The 14,511-nt window shown below is 40.9% G+C and overlaps 3 protein-coding genes across 4 annotated transcripts in view; 2 read left to right on the top strand and 1 right to left on the bottom strand.

Annotated features, from left to right (window-relative positions):
* LOC145450199 (sodium/calcium exchanger 3-like) overlaps window positions 1-14,511 on the top strand; it is a 162,573-nt gene that overhangs the window by 98,374 nt on the left and 49,688 nt on the right. The gene's annotated exons all lie outside the window — the stretch shown is intronic.
* LOC145450212 (cysteine desulfurase-like) overlaps window positions 1-14,511 on the bottom strand; it is a 191,960-nt gene that overhangs the window by 161,798 nt on the left and 15,651 nt on the right. The gene's annotated exons all lie outside the window — the stretch shown is intronic.
* Window positions 191-13,785, top strand: LOC145450201 (DNA mismatch repair protein Msh2-like). Its single transcript, XM_080328709.1, has 16 exons — window positions 191-460; window positions 519-676; window positions 752-836; window positions 1,993-2,135; window positions 2,210-2,346; window positions 2,406-2,697; window positions 3,820-3,974; window positions 4,164-4,224; window positions 4,405-4,563; window positions 4,996-5,145; window positions 5,207-5,322; window positions 6,489-6,669; window positions 7,662-7,839; window positions 8,501-8,746; window positions 11,482-11,873; window positions 13,539-13,785. The coding sequence occupies exons 1-16, from the start codon at window positions 256-258 to the stop codon at window positions 13,689-13,691; spliced, it is 2,811 nt and encodes a 936-aa protein (XP_080184835.1). The 5' UTR covers window positions 191-255; the 3' UTR covers window positions 13,692-13,785.

The following is a 14,511-nucleotide window of genomic DNA, read 5'->3' as shown; positions in this document are numbered from 1 at the left end:
AGTAGTTTAGTCTCTATTTTAAGTATATTATTAGGTATATTTTACAATGCGAGAAATTTTAAATAGTATATTTGGCACTAAAGCAATATCAACAAAACATCAATATAGCATTCTGATTATCATTTCTTTACCGAATGCATTGCTTCGTTGCACGCATGACTGCACAAGTGAAGCGGGAGAAAACATACCGTTTTCGTAAACAAAATTACACATGGGATTAGGATCTGCTCTGACTTGAGTCCTTATTTCGCGGACATGGCTGACAATAAAAAGTATTATGGCTTAGATGCATCTCAAGAAAAGCAGCTGGTTTCGTTTCTAAAGAAGTTTAGTTTCCCCCCGAATACAACCTTCACCGCTTTTGATCACGATGGGTTTTATTCAGCTCACGAGAGCAGCGCCGCGCTCACTGCTAAATTGCTCTTCAAGACCTCCGCGCCGCTGAAGAACATTGGGAAAGGTATTTATTACACGCTGTTTGTCGCCATCTTTATATTGTATAAACAACAAGATTTCAGACGATGACAAATTTTCAACCGTATATCTGGCCAAGCCAAGATTCGAGTCATTTGCGAGAGACTTGCTGCTCACTCACCAGTATAGAATTGAAATTTATAGTAAAAGCGACTCGTCCTGGAAGCTTGATTGCAAGGCCTCTCCAGGATATCTGTCAGAGGTAAGTATCGCATATTGTACTCATAAAGGCATCGTATGGTATTCTTATTCTTTAACCTGGGATTGCAATTTTTAGGTTGAAGAGCTGCTATTCTCAAATACTGAAGATAGTGAAACTCTTTCTGGCGTGATAGGTGTAAAGCATTATCAATCATCAGCAGGTAGGAAGCTTCTCATTAACTTGAACCCACTTTAGATTGCACAAACCGTGAAAGTATACGGTAATGCATGTCAAGGCTAATTTACCATAATGTTCACTTTTTATGATTCCACCCACAGCCCACTCATATCAAGACCTGAGCGATGCACCACCTTATACATTAGCTATTGATAGTAGTGGTTTGGAAACTTCCCAGCATTAGTAAATTAGGCTGGGATTTTCTCAGATGGCTTGTGGTTTAGATGTTGGAACGAACTTTTCTTGTAATAAATGGCGTGTTGGTGTTCGCGACAAAAATTTCATAGTCTGCTCATCGCCTGGACGTAGCACTGGCACAAATATCAGCACAGGTCTACCTGCTGCTGTAGAGTTTATTTGTATGTCAGTAATCTATACGTTAACTCCATCAAGATAGCGTAATGGTTAAGCGTCCGGCTTCTTGACCGGTAGGTCGTGGGTTCGATTCCCGGCCGGGTCAGACCAAAGACCTGATTAGTAACACTGGTATCCATGGCTTCCCTGCTTGGCGCTCATGCATTACTGGGATAGCATGGAGGGGTGGTGCATGACTTAGAAAGTCTTAAAGGCTATATCTGCACTTCCTTGTCCAGCGGCATATGCACATCATGCACTCATGGTGTGCATATGCGCAGATCGTGTGTATGTGTATCATGAGTCGGTGTATATGCCGCAAAAACATCAAGGACAAAAATAAACTACGTCCTTTCCTTTCCTTTCCTTTGCTGGTTATACGAAATGATTCAGTCTACAACTCCTCTATATGATGACATGATCCTTTTTTATGTCATCATGAGTGACATTCTGATCAAACTACAGTTGATGCTCGTGCATAGATATATTTTCTCGTGTCATGTAATGGAGCTTTCTAATAAAATTTTGTATTGATTCATAATTATGCACCAATGACCAGAAATAGAATATTCTACATCTCTCACAGTCACAGCTGCTTTAAAATTGTCCCACATAATTCGGACCTAATTGAGTTATAACATCTGACGATATGATTTCAGTTTTCCTGATGTGAGAACCTACCAATGTTACTCCACGCTCCTCTATTGACTTGTAGCTGTACTCGTTTCTTGTATTTATTTCTAATTTTTATGCACCAATTAAATCGCCCATTTCTTTGAATTCAGGATGCCGTTGCATAGGCATCGGTTTCGTCAATTCGCTCTCGAAAGAGATCTACATTTCGGAATTCGAAGACAATGAGGTTTTCGCCAACTTGCAGTCGGCAATAATTCAGCTCGGCGCGAAGGAGTGCTTGCTTGCTAAAGTCGTAAGGAGAACCGTGCTTTACGATCGGTTCGCAATCGCCTACGATGAAAATTACGGTGATTTCATTTCTCGCAGGACCAAAGTCCGGAATCCATCAGATTGACAGAAGCATTGACACGAAATGGCGTCATGATAACGACACGTCAGAAGAAAGATTTTGTTACCACCGATGCGGCGCAAGACCTGGGGCGTTTAGTTAAAAAGAAACGAAGGTATAGTGGGTTTTGACCTTTTCACAATATTCAACCAATCTCGTAATCTTTCAATCCAGGTCTGGGGAAGCTCTCGCGGCCACCATTTCAAAGATGATAACCGAGAATGATGCCGCCGCTGCTGGCTTGGCTGCTTGCATCTGTTATCTAGACCTTATGAGTGACGAGAACAACTTTAATCAATATTCATTCGCTGACTTTGACTTGTCACAATTCATGAAACTTGATAAGTCAGCCTACGCCGCTTTGAACCTCTTTTCCGCGGACGGAGCCCAAGCCAGTATGACGGGCAGCGTGCGTAAACACGCAGACTCTTTGTACAGCATTCTGGATAACTGCAAGACATCGGAGGTAATCCTTCGAACTAATTTGAAACCTTGGCATCGGTATAAATTGCAACAAACTGGTGGTGTCCTCCATCTGATGATTCTATAATAATTCATTAGTTTCTGCATGTACAAGTTTGTGACTTGAAATGTGAAACACTGATAATTTTTGTCTGCACAGGCAGGACCGTAATCTTCATAAATTTGCTTTTATTGGCGATTAAAACTGAATTGAATCACCTTTGAGATGTTAACGTGTATAAACAATATGAAAATCCCATCTAATGAGCGATTTATTCAAGCTAAATGTATTACTGAGTTACGTGAATCAAATTATGCCTTTTAGGTGCAGGAAGCAACATAATGTGATATAAAAGCGCATCCAATGTTCATTTCATGGTCTTAAAGATGAATTGGTTTATGGGAGGGCTGCTCAACTAGGGTGTTGAATAAGCAATACATTTAATATGCGTAAATGCGTGGATGTCATCCCAGGATGGAGTCACCCTGGATCATGGTGGGAAGTTTTGAGATCCCACCATTTTCCTGACCAATACATTGTCGTTGAAATAAGGTCGTTATGCCAAATTTCCTGCATGTCTGAAAGACAAGGTCTGTGGTCATAAAATTTGGGTTCTATACCAATACCGAGAAAACCATTACCGAGAATGGACGTTACCGAGAACCCCATTACCGAGAATGGACATTACCGAGAATGGACATTACCGCGAATGGTCATTACCGAGAATGGACACCACCGAGAATGGACATTACCGAGAATGGCCAATGTCAAGAATATAGCTTACTGGGACTGACGTTGTCGAGAAATTTATACCTGAGCATCGATACCGAATGTGGCGACGCCGTGATGTACACACACGACCTGTGCATATGCATAACATGCCTGTATTGCATATATTGCATTCTGGGTAATGTCCATTCTCGGTGGTGTCCATTCTCGGTAATGTCCATTCTCGGTGGTGTCTCTTCTCGGTAATGTCCATTCTCGGTAATAGCATTCTTGGTAATGGTTTTCTCGGTATTGACCGGACACCAAAATTTGTGCCGTTAACACTGACATTGTAGTTGTTGTTGAGAACTTGTAGATCTATGCTGTTAGTATTAAGACGCCTTTACCTTACTGCAGGGAAGAAAACTTTTGACTCAATGGATCAAGCAACCATTGCTCGATGTGAATCTCATTCGAGAAAGGTTGGATATTGTCGAAGCCTTTGTGATGGACACCACTCTGCGTTTGTCACTTTCTGGGGATCATTTGAAGAAGTTTCCCGATCTGAGCAAGTATGAACTGATTATGATGAATTGTCGTACGACATCATGTAGAATGCTAAATTTTCATAATCTTGTTAAGTTTTGAGAGCCTTCAATTCGCGATAGTGCATTTGGATTTTTTATTTTGTCAATTCCACACCGGTTCTTGTCATGTTTCTTGCTTGTTACATATTGAAATGGATGTCACTGTCCTTTCAGGATGTCCAAAAAGTTTCACAGAAAGGCAGCGAATCTTCAAGACTGCTACAAAGTATACACGGTATGAGAATTGTGTTCAATAACGTATTTCAGAGAGGATTTTCTGACAAGAGTCTACTTGAATGTGAAAGGCTATCATTGCGGACGAACTTTTTTAATTTTTACTTTCAAACCAATTTTCAACTTGATATTATTAGCATATGCCTTTCTGATAACGGGTTTCTTTTTCTTTCCACACCAGGCCGTGAAATTTGTACCGAAACTCTGCGAGTGTCTGGCGAATAACGAGGAATATCACCCACTGCTGATGAAAGAAGTTTTCATCACTCCTTTGCACGAGCTGACTCTGGAGTTTGCAAAATTTATTGACATGATCGAAACTACTTTGGATTTTAAAATGGTGCGTTAACTCAAAATATGATAATATACGCGAATCTTTCCATTTGTAGCGACGGAAACGGATTGTAATCAGTAAAAGCTGAAATCAAATTCTATAAAGACTGGTAAAACATCTGGTCAACAAGTTTTCCCCATCTTCTGGTAGCTTTTCATCCTGAATTCAATATTATGAAACGCTGTGAACCGTAAAAATATAAACTTGCGGAGAACAACTCCGAGAAAAGGGGTTGACAGCAGTGTTTTAAAGTGGAGCTTGATTTGGGTTTTAAACTTTGTAACATTGAATAGTGTCTCGTTGCATAAAGGCCATGGTATCCGTTGCTGTTCAAAGTTGTGCCAAGTTTTTTCTTTTTTTTCAAATATAATCATTCAAATGTGTGTCATGTCCTCCCGTCCCAAGCCTAATCTGAAATTGATTGACGTATATTTCTAGATTTCTCAACATCACTTCCGTGTGAAGGCGACTTTCGATCCAGAGTTGACGAAATTGAAAGAGGAGATGGAGCAGATTCAATCGAAAATGGAGCGTTGTTTCGAAGCGGCGGCGGATGATTTACAGTTGGAAAGGGGAAAGGGTTTGAAGGTGATGCGTAGCACGGCCGATCCACTTTGGTTTGAGTCGAGTGTCCTCTTTTCGTTAACAGTTTGAATCAAATGCGCTGTTCGGACACTTCTTTCGGGTTACTTGCAAGGACGAGAAGGCTTTACGGTCGAAGCGAAATAATTACATCACGATAGACACGAAGAAAGATGGCGTCAGGTACCGTTGCATAAAGAATTATAGATTCGTTGTAGAGCATCTTGGAGGTACAGAACTTCAATATACAATTGAATAGTATATTCACATTGAAATAAACCCAAATATTTTCGGCTGACACTCGTCAGGGGTAATCGTCAGGAACTAGTGGAGAATTGGAACGAACATTGTCTATCAACAATCGTATCACAAAATATGATGTCATCAGCGTGAAATTCCAAACGAGAGAGCGTTCAATGTAGCCTACTATTGTCAGGTGGTACACGAACTCCTTTTGTTGACAGGCGTGTAATCTAATGGAAAAGTATCCATCTCTTTTCTGTAGAACGCTCATGGTGGTCGGTACCCACCTTAACCAAACGTTGTGTATGATTTGAATCGAATTTTAATGAAGTTGATAAGTTTTTATCACTCGTCAACCATCGGCGCAGGCTTAAATTGTATCACAGACGTGTAGGTGGCTAGTGCATTGCATCCTATGAATTCGTTTCAACTTTTTGAGGTCATCTGTTCTCTATTTTGGCTGATATTATAGACTGAGGCTATACAGTTACTTCAGGTAGTTTAGCAGTTCTACGTATGCGTGAACGACAGGAAGCCTTTTTCGCATGTATATTTAACTCTATATTCGTCCCTCGATTTCAAATAAATGGCAACTTTCAAACCGCTATCAAAATGCCATGACGCAATTACGCCTCGAACTTCGAAAAATTGAATTGTGAATTGTGACTTGACTCGAGTCACCTCCAAAATTTGAGTGACTTGACTTGGCTCGAGTCACCTTAAAAAATCGATTGACTTGACCCAGTAAAATGTGCAATGACTCGTGACTCGAAGGTAGAGACTTGATTCCAACACTGCTGGTATCTGAAAGGGAACAACTGAAGCCTCAATGATTTGCTATATACATTCATGATGTTTGATTTTTGTGTGAAAAAGGTCATCCTAGATTTGTCCCATAAAGCTTGAATCTGAACAGGCCATGGCCATGAATTCTGCTATATTTTAATAGAAGAAATTTTGCTTAGCTAAATGGGGTTGCAAAGCAAAAAATAGCCCTACTTTGATGACTCTACTGGTAAATATTTGCTCTTTCGACCTCAAGTCATTCCAGTGTAGTTCTGGCAGAGCGTTTTGTACCGGCAACAAATTCTTTTTCCGACTTGCAGATTTGTCACCGACAAACTGAGGAAGTTGAGCGCGTCGTACGAGGAATGTCAAACCCGTTACGAAGATCACCAGTCGGGCATTGTCTCAGAAATTATCGGGATCGCTTCCGGCTATTCGGATCTCATGCTGCGTCTCGGGAACCTCATCGCAAAGCTGGATGTCCTTGCTAGCTTTTCGCAGGTGATTCCTGTTGCGTTTGTGTTCTGTTAGGTGTGGTCGGTTGTCAGCAAGCTGTATCAGATGTTATATCGACCGTTGGCATACTGATGAAGTTTAGAATTCATTTGTTAGATTATTCGGGGGCTAAGCGATCCAAACGGGGCTTGAAAAAAATAAAATGGTGTATTTGGCTGCAACATAAAATTTGTGTAGGGTTTTACAAGTGTGTTATAACTAGGGCGATTTTTTTGAAATGTCAAAATTTTGTCACAACTGTAGCGTTAGGTCAAAGAATTGTCAGAATTGTTTACAAAGTTTAACTTTTTTTGCAACCTACATTTCGTTTGTACCGTAGATGTTTGCACTGTCGGTGAACTTATCATTTGACATTTTACGGCTTGTAGCCTACTTCATAGGCCTACGGTGGTAGACAGCCCATTGTCTGCTCATTGTGATTCGGAAACGGCCAAATAAAACAAATATGTTGACATGGTGTTATGCTCAACATACCACAATATCCTGACTGAAGCAATACTGCGTGGGTATAAGTTCTTATATCAAGAAGGGCACAATGAAAAATTATGATGTAGACAACATTGCCAGAATGAAACAACACGGCGTGTCACCAGCAGTGTACGCATAACTTCAGTGTTGTCAGCCAACAACTGTTGCTGTTGAACGATTTTCTCCGATCTTGGCAAGCTAGTTGGTGAGGGCAGATACTTTCTACCCGAGAATGTAGGAAAGTCTCTTTCGTTGCACTACAACAAATTTTTAGGTGAAAATCTTCCTATTTTTAGGTAAACAAAATCGACGTAGTTATAACGGTTGTATTGTGTCAATTCGCACACAAGCCACGTAGCTATTTCAAGAATCCTAGATTTTATACTCCATGAATCGATGATATTGTTCTAGTTTCTGAGCCCCGTGTCACATTAACTGGTACTTTTTGTTACCAAATGCATATATTCTCGCCTGATAACTAACATATATCCGATCCATTGTTTCTGTAGGCCGCCATAAATGCACCGACTCAATATGAAAAACCCGTCGTGCATTCCATTGATGCTGGAAAGGGAATTGTGTTGAAAGAATGCCGACATCCGTGCCTGGAACGGCAGAACGACGTTTCCTTTATTCCCAACGATGTGATATTTGACCGAGCGAAAAATACGTTCATAATCATAACAGGTGTGGATGCGGAATTTTCCTTTGAAATTTGACAGTGTATCAGAGATGAACGAAATTAATCTTTTTCCGAACCTACTCATCTAAGTCCAGAATATCTTTTGACACCTGTCATAATCCGAGTCATAACTGGAATTGATTGGTAAATATGTATTTGAAATTGCTTCAAAATTCATGCCAATCGTCACTGTATGGTTGCCCAACATTGAGCATACGGCACAATGAAAAGTGACAGTTGAGCATGCGACGATTTAGCGTGTCACTTTATAAGCCCAAAACTAACCCTGACTGTCACCCACGTGCTCGAGAGTCAGCGACCAAGACACGGTTTGTAGTATCCTAAATACCCTACATTTTAATGTCTCGATAAAAAAAAACGTTTCTGTGGGTTAAAATGGAGTTTTAATTGTATCACGTTTACCATTGTTTCGAATTATGAAGGCGAGTAAATATTCTTTTTTGTTAATTAACTGTCACTTTCTCATTACCTAGTATCAATACATGGACTGAGCGGCATGTATTAACAATGTAATTCACTTTTCAATTTGGAAGTACAATTAATACGCAGCACGATATAGTAGCACAGGTCCCAACACTGCCGTATATCGAATATATTTCAACTTTGATGTCGCAATACAAACACTCTCACCCCATAATTTCCCAGGACCAAACATGGGCGGAAAATCCACTTACATCAGACAAACCGGAATGGTGGTGCTGATGGCACAGATCGGATCGTTTGTCCCGTGCTCCGAAGCGGAAATAACGGTGGTCGACGCGATCTTGGCTCGGGTGGGAGCGGGCGATTGCCAAACCAGAGGGGTGTCGACCTTCATGGCGGAAATGCTGGATGCGTCTATGATTCTGAGATCTGCCACCGCCAATTCACTCGTGATTATCGACGAGCTAGGTACGGCATTTGGGTATGCGCTTTTTAGGTGGTAGGTAGCGTCATTGTAATCCCCAAAATTTCATATTTTTGACGTTTCGGCGTTATAGTCCGTCTGCGTCCCTGGTCTAAAGCTCTATTGCGTGATTATGGTATCAGAGATTGTCAATGTTTTTATCACTGCTGCTCAAGTAGAAGTAAAAGTACCGGTAACAATTTAAATTTGAAATTAAAATTATGAAGTCGCAATAGTCTAAATTAGTGGCTTGGAACCTTTCTGACCTCGCAGACTGGTAAAACTTGAAAACAAATGTTGGGAATCCGTGACGGGTGAAAAATTTCAAATAAATTTGATTACGACAAATGTATGCAAGTCAAACGCAATATTGGAAACTTCATTTATGATATTAGATATTTATACCTGGGCGAAGCTCGCACAGTCCCGTTAGCGGCCACCTATATAATTGGGATTGTGATCGTTTGGTGTCCTTTGAAAGAAATTTAATTTTCCGTTCGCTATAGCCCCTATTATACGGATGACTGAACTGTCGGAAATCAACGAAACTTGTTTGATAGTCTGCATAGCTTTCACATGTCCATGAACCATTGTTACATAGTCACAAAGTAGACGACGATCTCTCTATCGTGACACCATGCAGAAAATGCGACCAAACTGCCGAATCAATTTAAAATTCGATGTTTCAATTCTCTTATTGCATTTGGTGTCCGTCGAATTAATGAATTTGTGAAAACTTCGGATTCATTTCATTTCAAAACAGAGTAAGTTCTGATGAGCAGGAGAATGGCAAATGTCTGTGCAGCAAACTTGGCTCGTTTCGCACTATACAATTCTCCTGTAGCGTATCCAGGAAATCAAGAAATCAGATTGGATTTAAAATTAGAATGCAGAAACATTTCAAAAATTAGATTAGAATTAGAACCAAAGCAAAGAAACATTCAACAATTCGATTAGAATTAGATTACCGTCATTTCGCTCTAATTAATATAATTAGACTAGAAGTAACTAGTTGTCAAAGTCTGAGTTTGGGTAAGCGAAACCTATACAGACAAGTACTTTATCACTGACCACTAGGGTTGTCCAAAATTTGGAAAATCTTTCAAATCTTACGTTGTAATGTCTCATTCTATAGATTATTGATAAAAACGACACTGAGCCTAAAAGAAGCTCACATGAAGGCCGTTAAGATTTCGTGCAAAGCGTTCGAAAGTAGCTGCCGAAAAATGGGTGTGCCACCAACCATAGAACGGCGAGAGGACTAGTAATCACGGAACCAGGCTCTTGATTAGCTAATCGGCTCTGCTTCAATGACCACGGCAGCAGCAGCTTGCTGATTAGGTGATCAAGGAGTCTGCTACCGGCGGCGATTCTGAAAGCGCATTGTATGTAGGTTGACAGATAGTGATTTAGGATTGATTTGGGGTATGTTGAGGTACGAAAGACATCATGAACAAACTACAGCTGCTTCACAAAAACGTCTAAAGCAGGACCGCTTTATTGTGAAGAAAACCGCCGTAGCCTATATGTCTTGTTTTCAACGAGGGAAACCATAGGCGCTTATGTAAGTGGCGACGGATAGCAGGTTTCAGAAAGTATATATCATTATTGAATACAAATATAAAGCTTAACAATGACACTATAATTTGTATGTTCTTTTTGGGCTCAGGTTGTAGTACAAAGTTGAAGTTTTGAAAGCCCTATGGATCGGCTGAATCAGCGGGTTATGCTTGGCACTTATCAAGATGCTTACATCAAATTGTGTTCACTTGCAAGTGTTGTCAAAATCCTTAATGATGACGCAGAAAAGAGGTGTAAAAGTAGGCACATACTATGCTGGATATGATATGTCAAAGTGCTTAATAATCGCGCAGAAAAGGGGTGCAAAGGTAAGCACAGACAATGCTGCATAGTGCATAGTATCCAGCATAGTTTGTATAGCATATCAAGCATAGTCTCTGCTTACATTTACACCCCGTTTCTGCGGCATCATTAGGGACTATGAAAAGACTTACAAGTCGAATTCAATTTGCTGTAAACATCTGATAAGTGCCAAGCCTAACCGTCTGATTCAGCCGATCCCTAGAGCATTCAAAATTTCAACTATGTACTACAACCTGAACCCAATAAGATCACACAAATTATAGTGTCATTGTCAAGCTCTATATTTGCATTGAATAATGATATATCCTTTCTGAAACCAGGAATCCGTCGCCACTTGCTTAAGCACCTATGCTTTCCCTCGTTGAAAACAAGGGATATAGGCTACGGCGGTTTCCTTCACAATAAAGCGGTCATGGTTTAGACGTTTTTGTGAAGCAGCTGTTGTTGTTCATCATGTACTTCGCACCTGAACATACCATGAATCAATCCTAAATCATCATCTGTTAACCTACATACAATGCGCTTTCAGAATCGCTGCCGGTAGCAGACTCCTTGATCACCTAATCAGCAAGCTGCTGCTGCTGTGGTCATTGAAGCATAGCCGATTAGCTAATCAAGAGCCTGGTTTCGTGATTACTAGTCTTCTCGCCGTTCTATGGTCGGTGGCACGCCCATTCTTCGTCAGCCACTTTCAAACGCTTTGCACGAAATCTTAACGGCCTTCCTGTGAGCTTATTTTAGGCCCAGTGTCGTTTTTTATCAATAATCTATAGAATAAGACATTACAACGGAGGATTCGTATGATTTTCCAAATTTTGGACAACCCTACTGACTACCTCTGCGTGGTATCGAACAGGTCGGGGCACTTCCACGTACGACGGGTTCGGCCTGGCGTGGTCCATCTCACACCACATAGCCACCGAAATCAAGGCGTTCACCCTGTTCGCGACGCACTTCCACGAGCTGACGGAACTGGCGGACCAGGTCCGGACCGTGTCAAACATGCACGTGACCGCGTTGATCGGAGACTTGGACGACCCGGACTCCACCATGACTATGCTCTACCAGATCAGGCCCGGCGTTTGCGATCAGAGCTTCGGTATTCACGTGGCGGAATGCGTCGGCTTCCCGAAACACGTGATCGAGTGGGCCAGGGTCAGGTGCGAAGAGTTGGAGAGATACAGCGTCCCGGATGATGGCAAGGGCGGTGGTGTGGACGCCGATGAACGGAAGAGGGTTATGAAAAAGGTAGGTGCCTGTTTGGGACTTTTCTTTGTCATCGTCGTGGCCTAGACCAGTGGTTCCCAACACGATTTAAGGCGACTCAGAAAAGAAAATCTTGCCACCCAAACAAAGACAGTCAAGTCTGGTTAATTTGGACACCTGATAACTAGGGCGGTTTTTTGACCTAAAAAAAGGTAAATTTTGACCTAAATTCAATATTTTGACTTCTTTTGACCTAAACAAACTGAATTTTGACAAAATTTTGACCTAACGTATGCAAATTAGGTGTTCTCCCACATAATGTTAAAACTGTACCAGTTATCTTCATTTCTGGTGGGAACTGGCTGTCGTAACGAAGTAGTTTGTCCTGAAAAAACGATTTTGGCTCAGAAACAGGCAATTTTTGACATGAAAAAACCAATATTTTAACGAAATCTGGCCATATGAACAATTACAGTGGTTACAATATGTATTATGGTAAAAATAATAAAAAAATTTGCAGTGCAACGAGAGATACTTTCCTACATTCTTGGTTAGAAAGTGCATGTCCTTACTGAGAAGCTTGCAAAGGACGTTCAAGATGCAGCAGTTGGCTGACAACACTCAAGTTGAGCGTACACTGCTGGTGAAACACCGTGTTGCTTCATTCTGACAATGTTGTCAACATCACAATTTTTTATCATGCGCTTCTTGATATAAGAATGATGCAATGCCCAAGAATGACCTAACGCTACAATTTTGACAAAATTTTGACAAATTTTGACATGTCAGAAAAAAAACGCCCTACTGATAACTCATACAGTCGTATTCAGTCAGGATCCTTGGGAACAGAACAAAAGTGAAAACTGCACTTAAAAACCCGTGTTATGACAGAATAAGCATTATTTCGTTCGTTTTAACACAAGATTAGTCATTATGGTGAAGAAAAAGACGATTCATGTAGTAAAAATCGACAATGAACTCGTATAAGGCCGTGCTAGCTTGATAGTTGCTATTATCGACACAATCGCGTCTATCTTGTAAAACGGAATAGTTAAGAATAGGGAAATTTTATGTTGCTGTTGAAGCAAATGCGGCCATCATACGCTCATTCAAACTTCACTCTACGCCTGATTTCAGCCACGGCCGCAGCGCAAACCTACGGGCCCAACGAAGCATTGTGTTTTGTGGATTTAGCCTGGAGTTAGCAGTGATAGCTTTTTCATAAATGATTTTTTCTGCTCCGGTAAAATAACTCTAGTTGGCAAATTGACTAATTAAAGCGAAATGTCGGTAATATAATTCTAATCCGTAAAACGTTTCCATGCTCTAATTTCTGGTTTTCCAAAAATGCTACAGGAGAACCGTATAGTGCGAAACCAGCCAAGCTGATATGAACTGAGCTTAATTTTTGATTTTTTGTTGCGTTTTTTTCTAATTCTGATTTCCATCAAAGTTTTTGCAAATTCAGTAATTCTAATTTCATTAAAAAGACTTCTTAGCTGTAATTCTCATTCTCTAATTTGGAAATACTCAAAATTTTAATGCTGTCCATTGTCCAACGTTGTGTGATATCGGTATCGTGTCGTGACGTTGTCGTGGCTTTATGTATCAGCATATCGATTGTGGTGCCGCCGATCGCATGTGGAATTGTGGATACTGTGGTCTGCGCTTCACGCCCGTTAAAACGAGTCGAATTTTTACTCGCAGGAAGCTCGAGCCGTCGTGAGAAACTTCATGCAGAAAGTGAGAGCCGTCGATTGGGATTCGCTCGCGGAAGAGGAAGCGGCGTCGAAGTTGCGGACCCTGAAAAACGGGACCCCTCTCGATAACCCGATCGTCGCGAATATCGTCGGACAATGAGCAGACGTGGCGACGCTGCGAGTTCTTGCCAGTTCTTTTTATCGTTCTCTATGTGCGTTTTTCCGTGATGCAATACACGAGTATTTTCTTGAAACCTCGATTGGTTGTATCTCGGCAAACGAGACGTGTAGCCTACGAGGCTACGCACGTTCGTGGAAATCACATAGGACTTTCTTTGAAGCCTTGATCAACACACAACATGGTCACGAAGTGGAATGAAATAGTCATGGTCGAAAAATCTCCAAATAATCTTTAAAGCTGCGTTAAACTGGCATTGGATATCAGGTACGTATTAGAACTCGTAACATCTTTAGTCCTGTTTATGACGGCATAATAAGTGATACACATTTCGAGGCCTAATATTCGTTTCAGCATGATTTCAGAATCGAATCACTCAGGTAGGAGAAGGTGAAGCGCAGTGGGCCAGAAACACATTTTTAGGATCCAGAAATACCAATATCCTTTAGCAAATCGATGGATGAACATAAAAACGCCTATTTCCAAAGAAAAATGATTGTAAAATGCGAAGAAGTAACGAAAGCACAGCCACTTGAAAAACGTACCTATTGTGCCCCATAGGCGGTGGGGGAAATGGCTCAGTATCAGAAAAATTACACCGCTTCAGTTATTAGCGAGAAACTGAGAAATGTTGAAACAATAATGGATGAGCACTGAGCAGGTGTCTAAGACCAGTTTTAGTTTACATTTCGACGTTGGAATCGTAATGAAACTTACGAAGATCACTGTCGGCTCTTCGATTCACATTGATGGTGTCATATAGTTCAATGTATTTCAAAAACATTCCAGTAAAACCCCACAA

This window comes from Botryllus schlosseri, chromosome 11, assembly GCF_051294905.1.
Source record: "Botryllus schlosseri isolate E-star chromosome 11, Bs_hap1, whole genome shotgun sequence".
Classification (NCBI taxonomy): domain Eukaryota; kingdom Metazoa; phylum Chordata; class Ascidiacea; order Stolidobranchia; family Styelidae; genus Botryllus; species Botryllus schlosseri.
Note: the sequence above shows the minus strand (reverse complement) of the source record. Positions and strands in the feature narration are given on the sequence as shown.

Bases quoted from the DNA above. Each gene is read 5' to 3' on its own strand.
- LOC145450201 (XM_080328709.1), top strand. From the start codon at position 256: ATGGCTGACAATAAAAAGTATTATGGCTTAGATGCATCTCAAGAAAAG. The intron at 461-518 runs GTATTTATTACA...ACAAGATTTCAG, and splicing joins GCTGAAGAACATTGGGAAAG to ACGATGACAAATTTTCAACC. The intron at 6,670-7,661 runs GTGATTCCTGTT...TTGTTTCTGTAG, and splicing joins TCCTTGCTAGCTTTTCGCAG to GCCGCCATAAATGCACCGAC.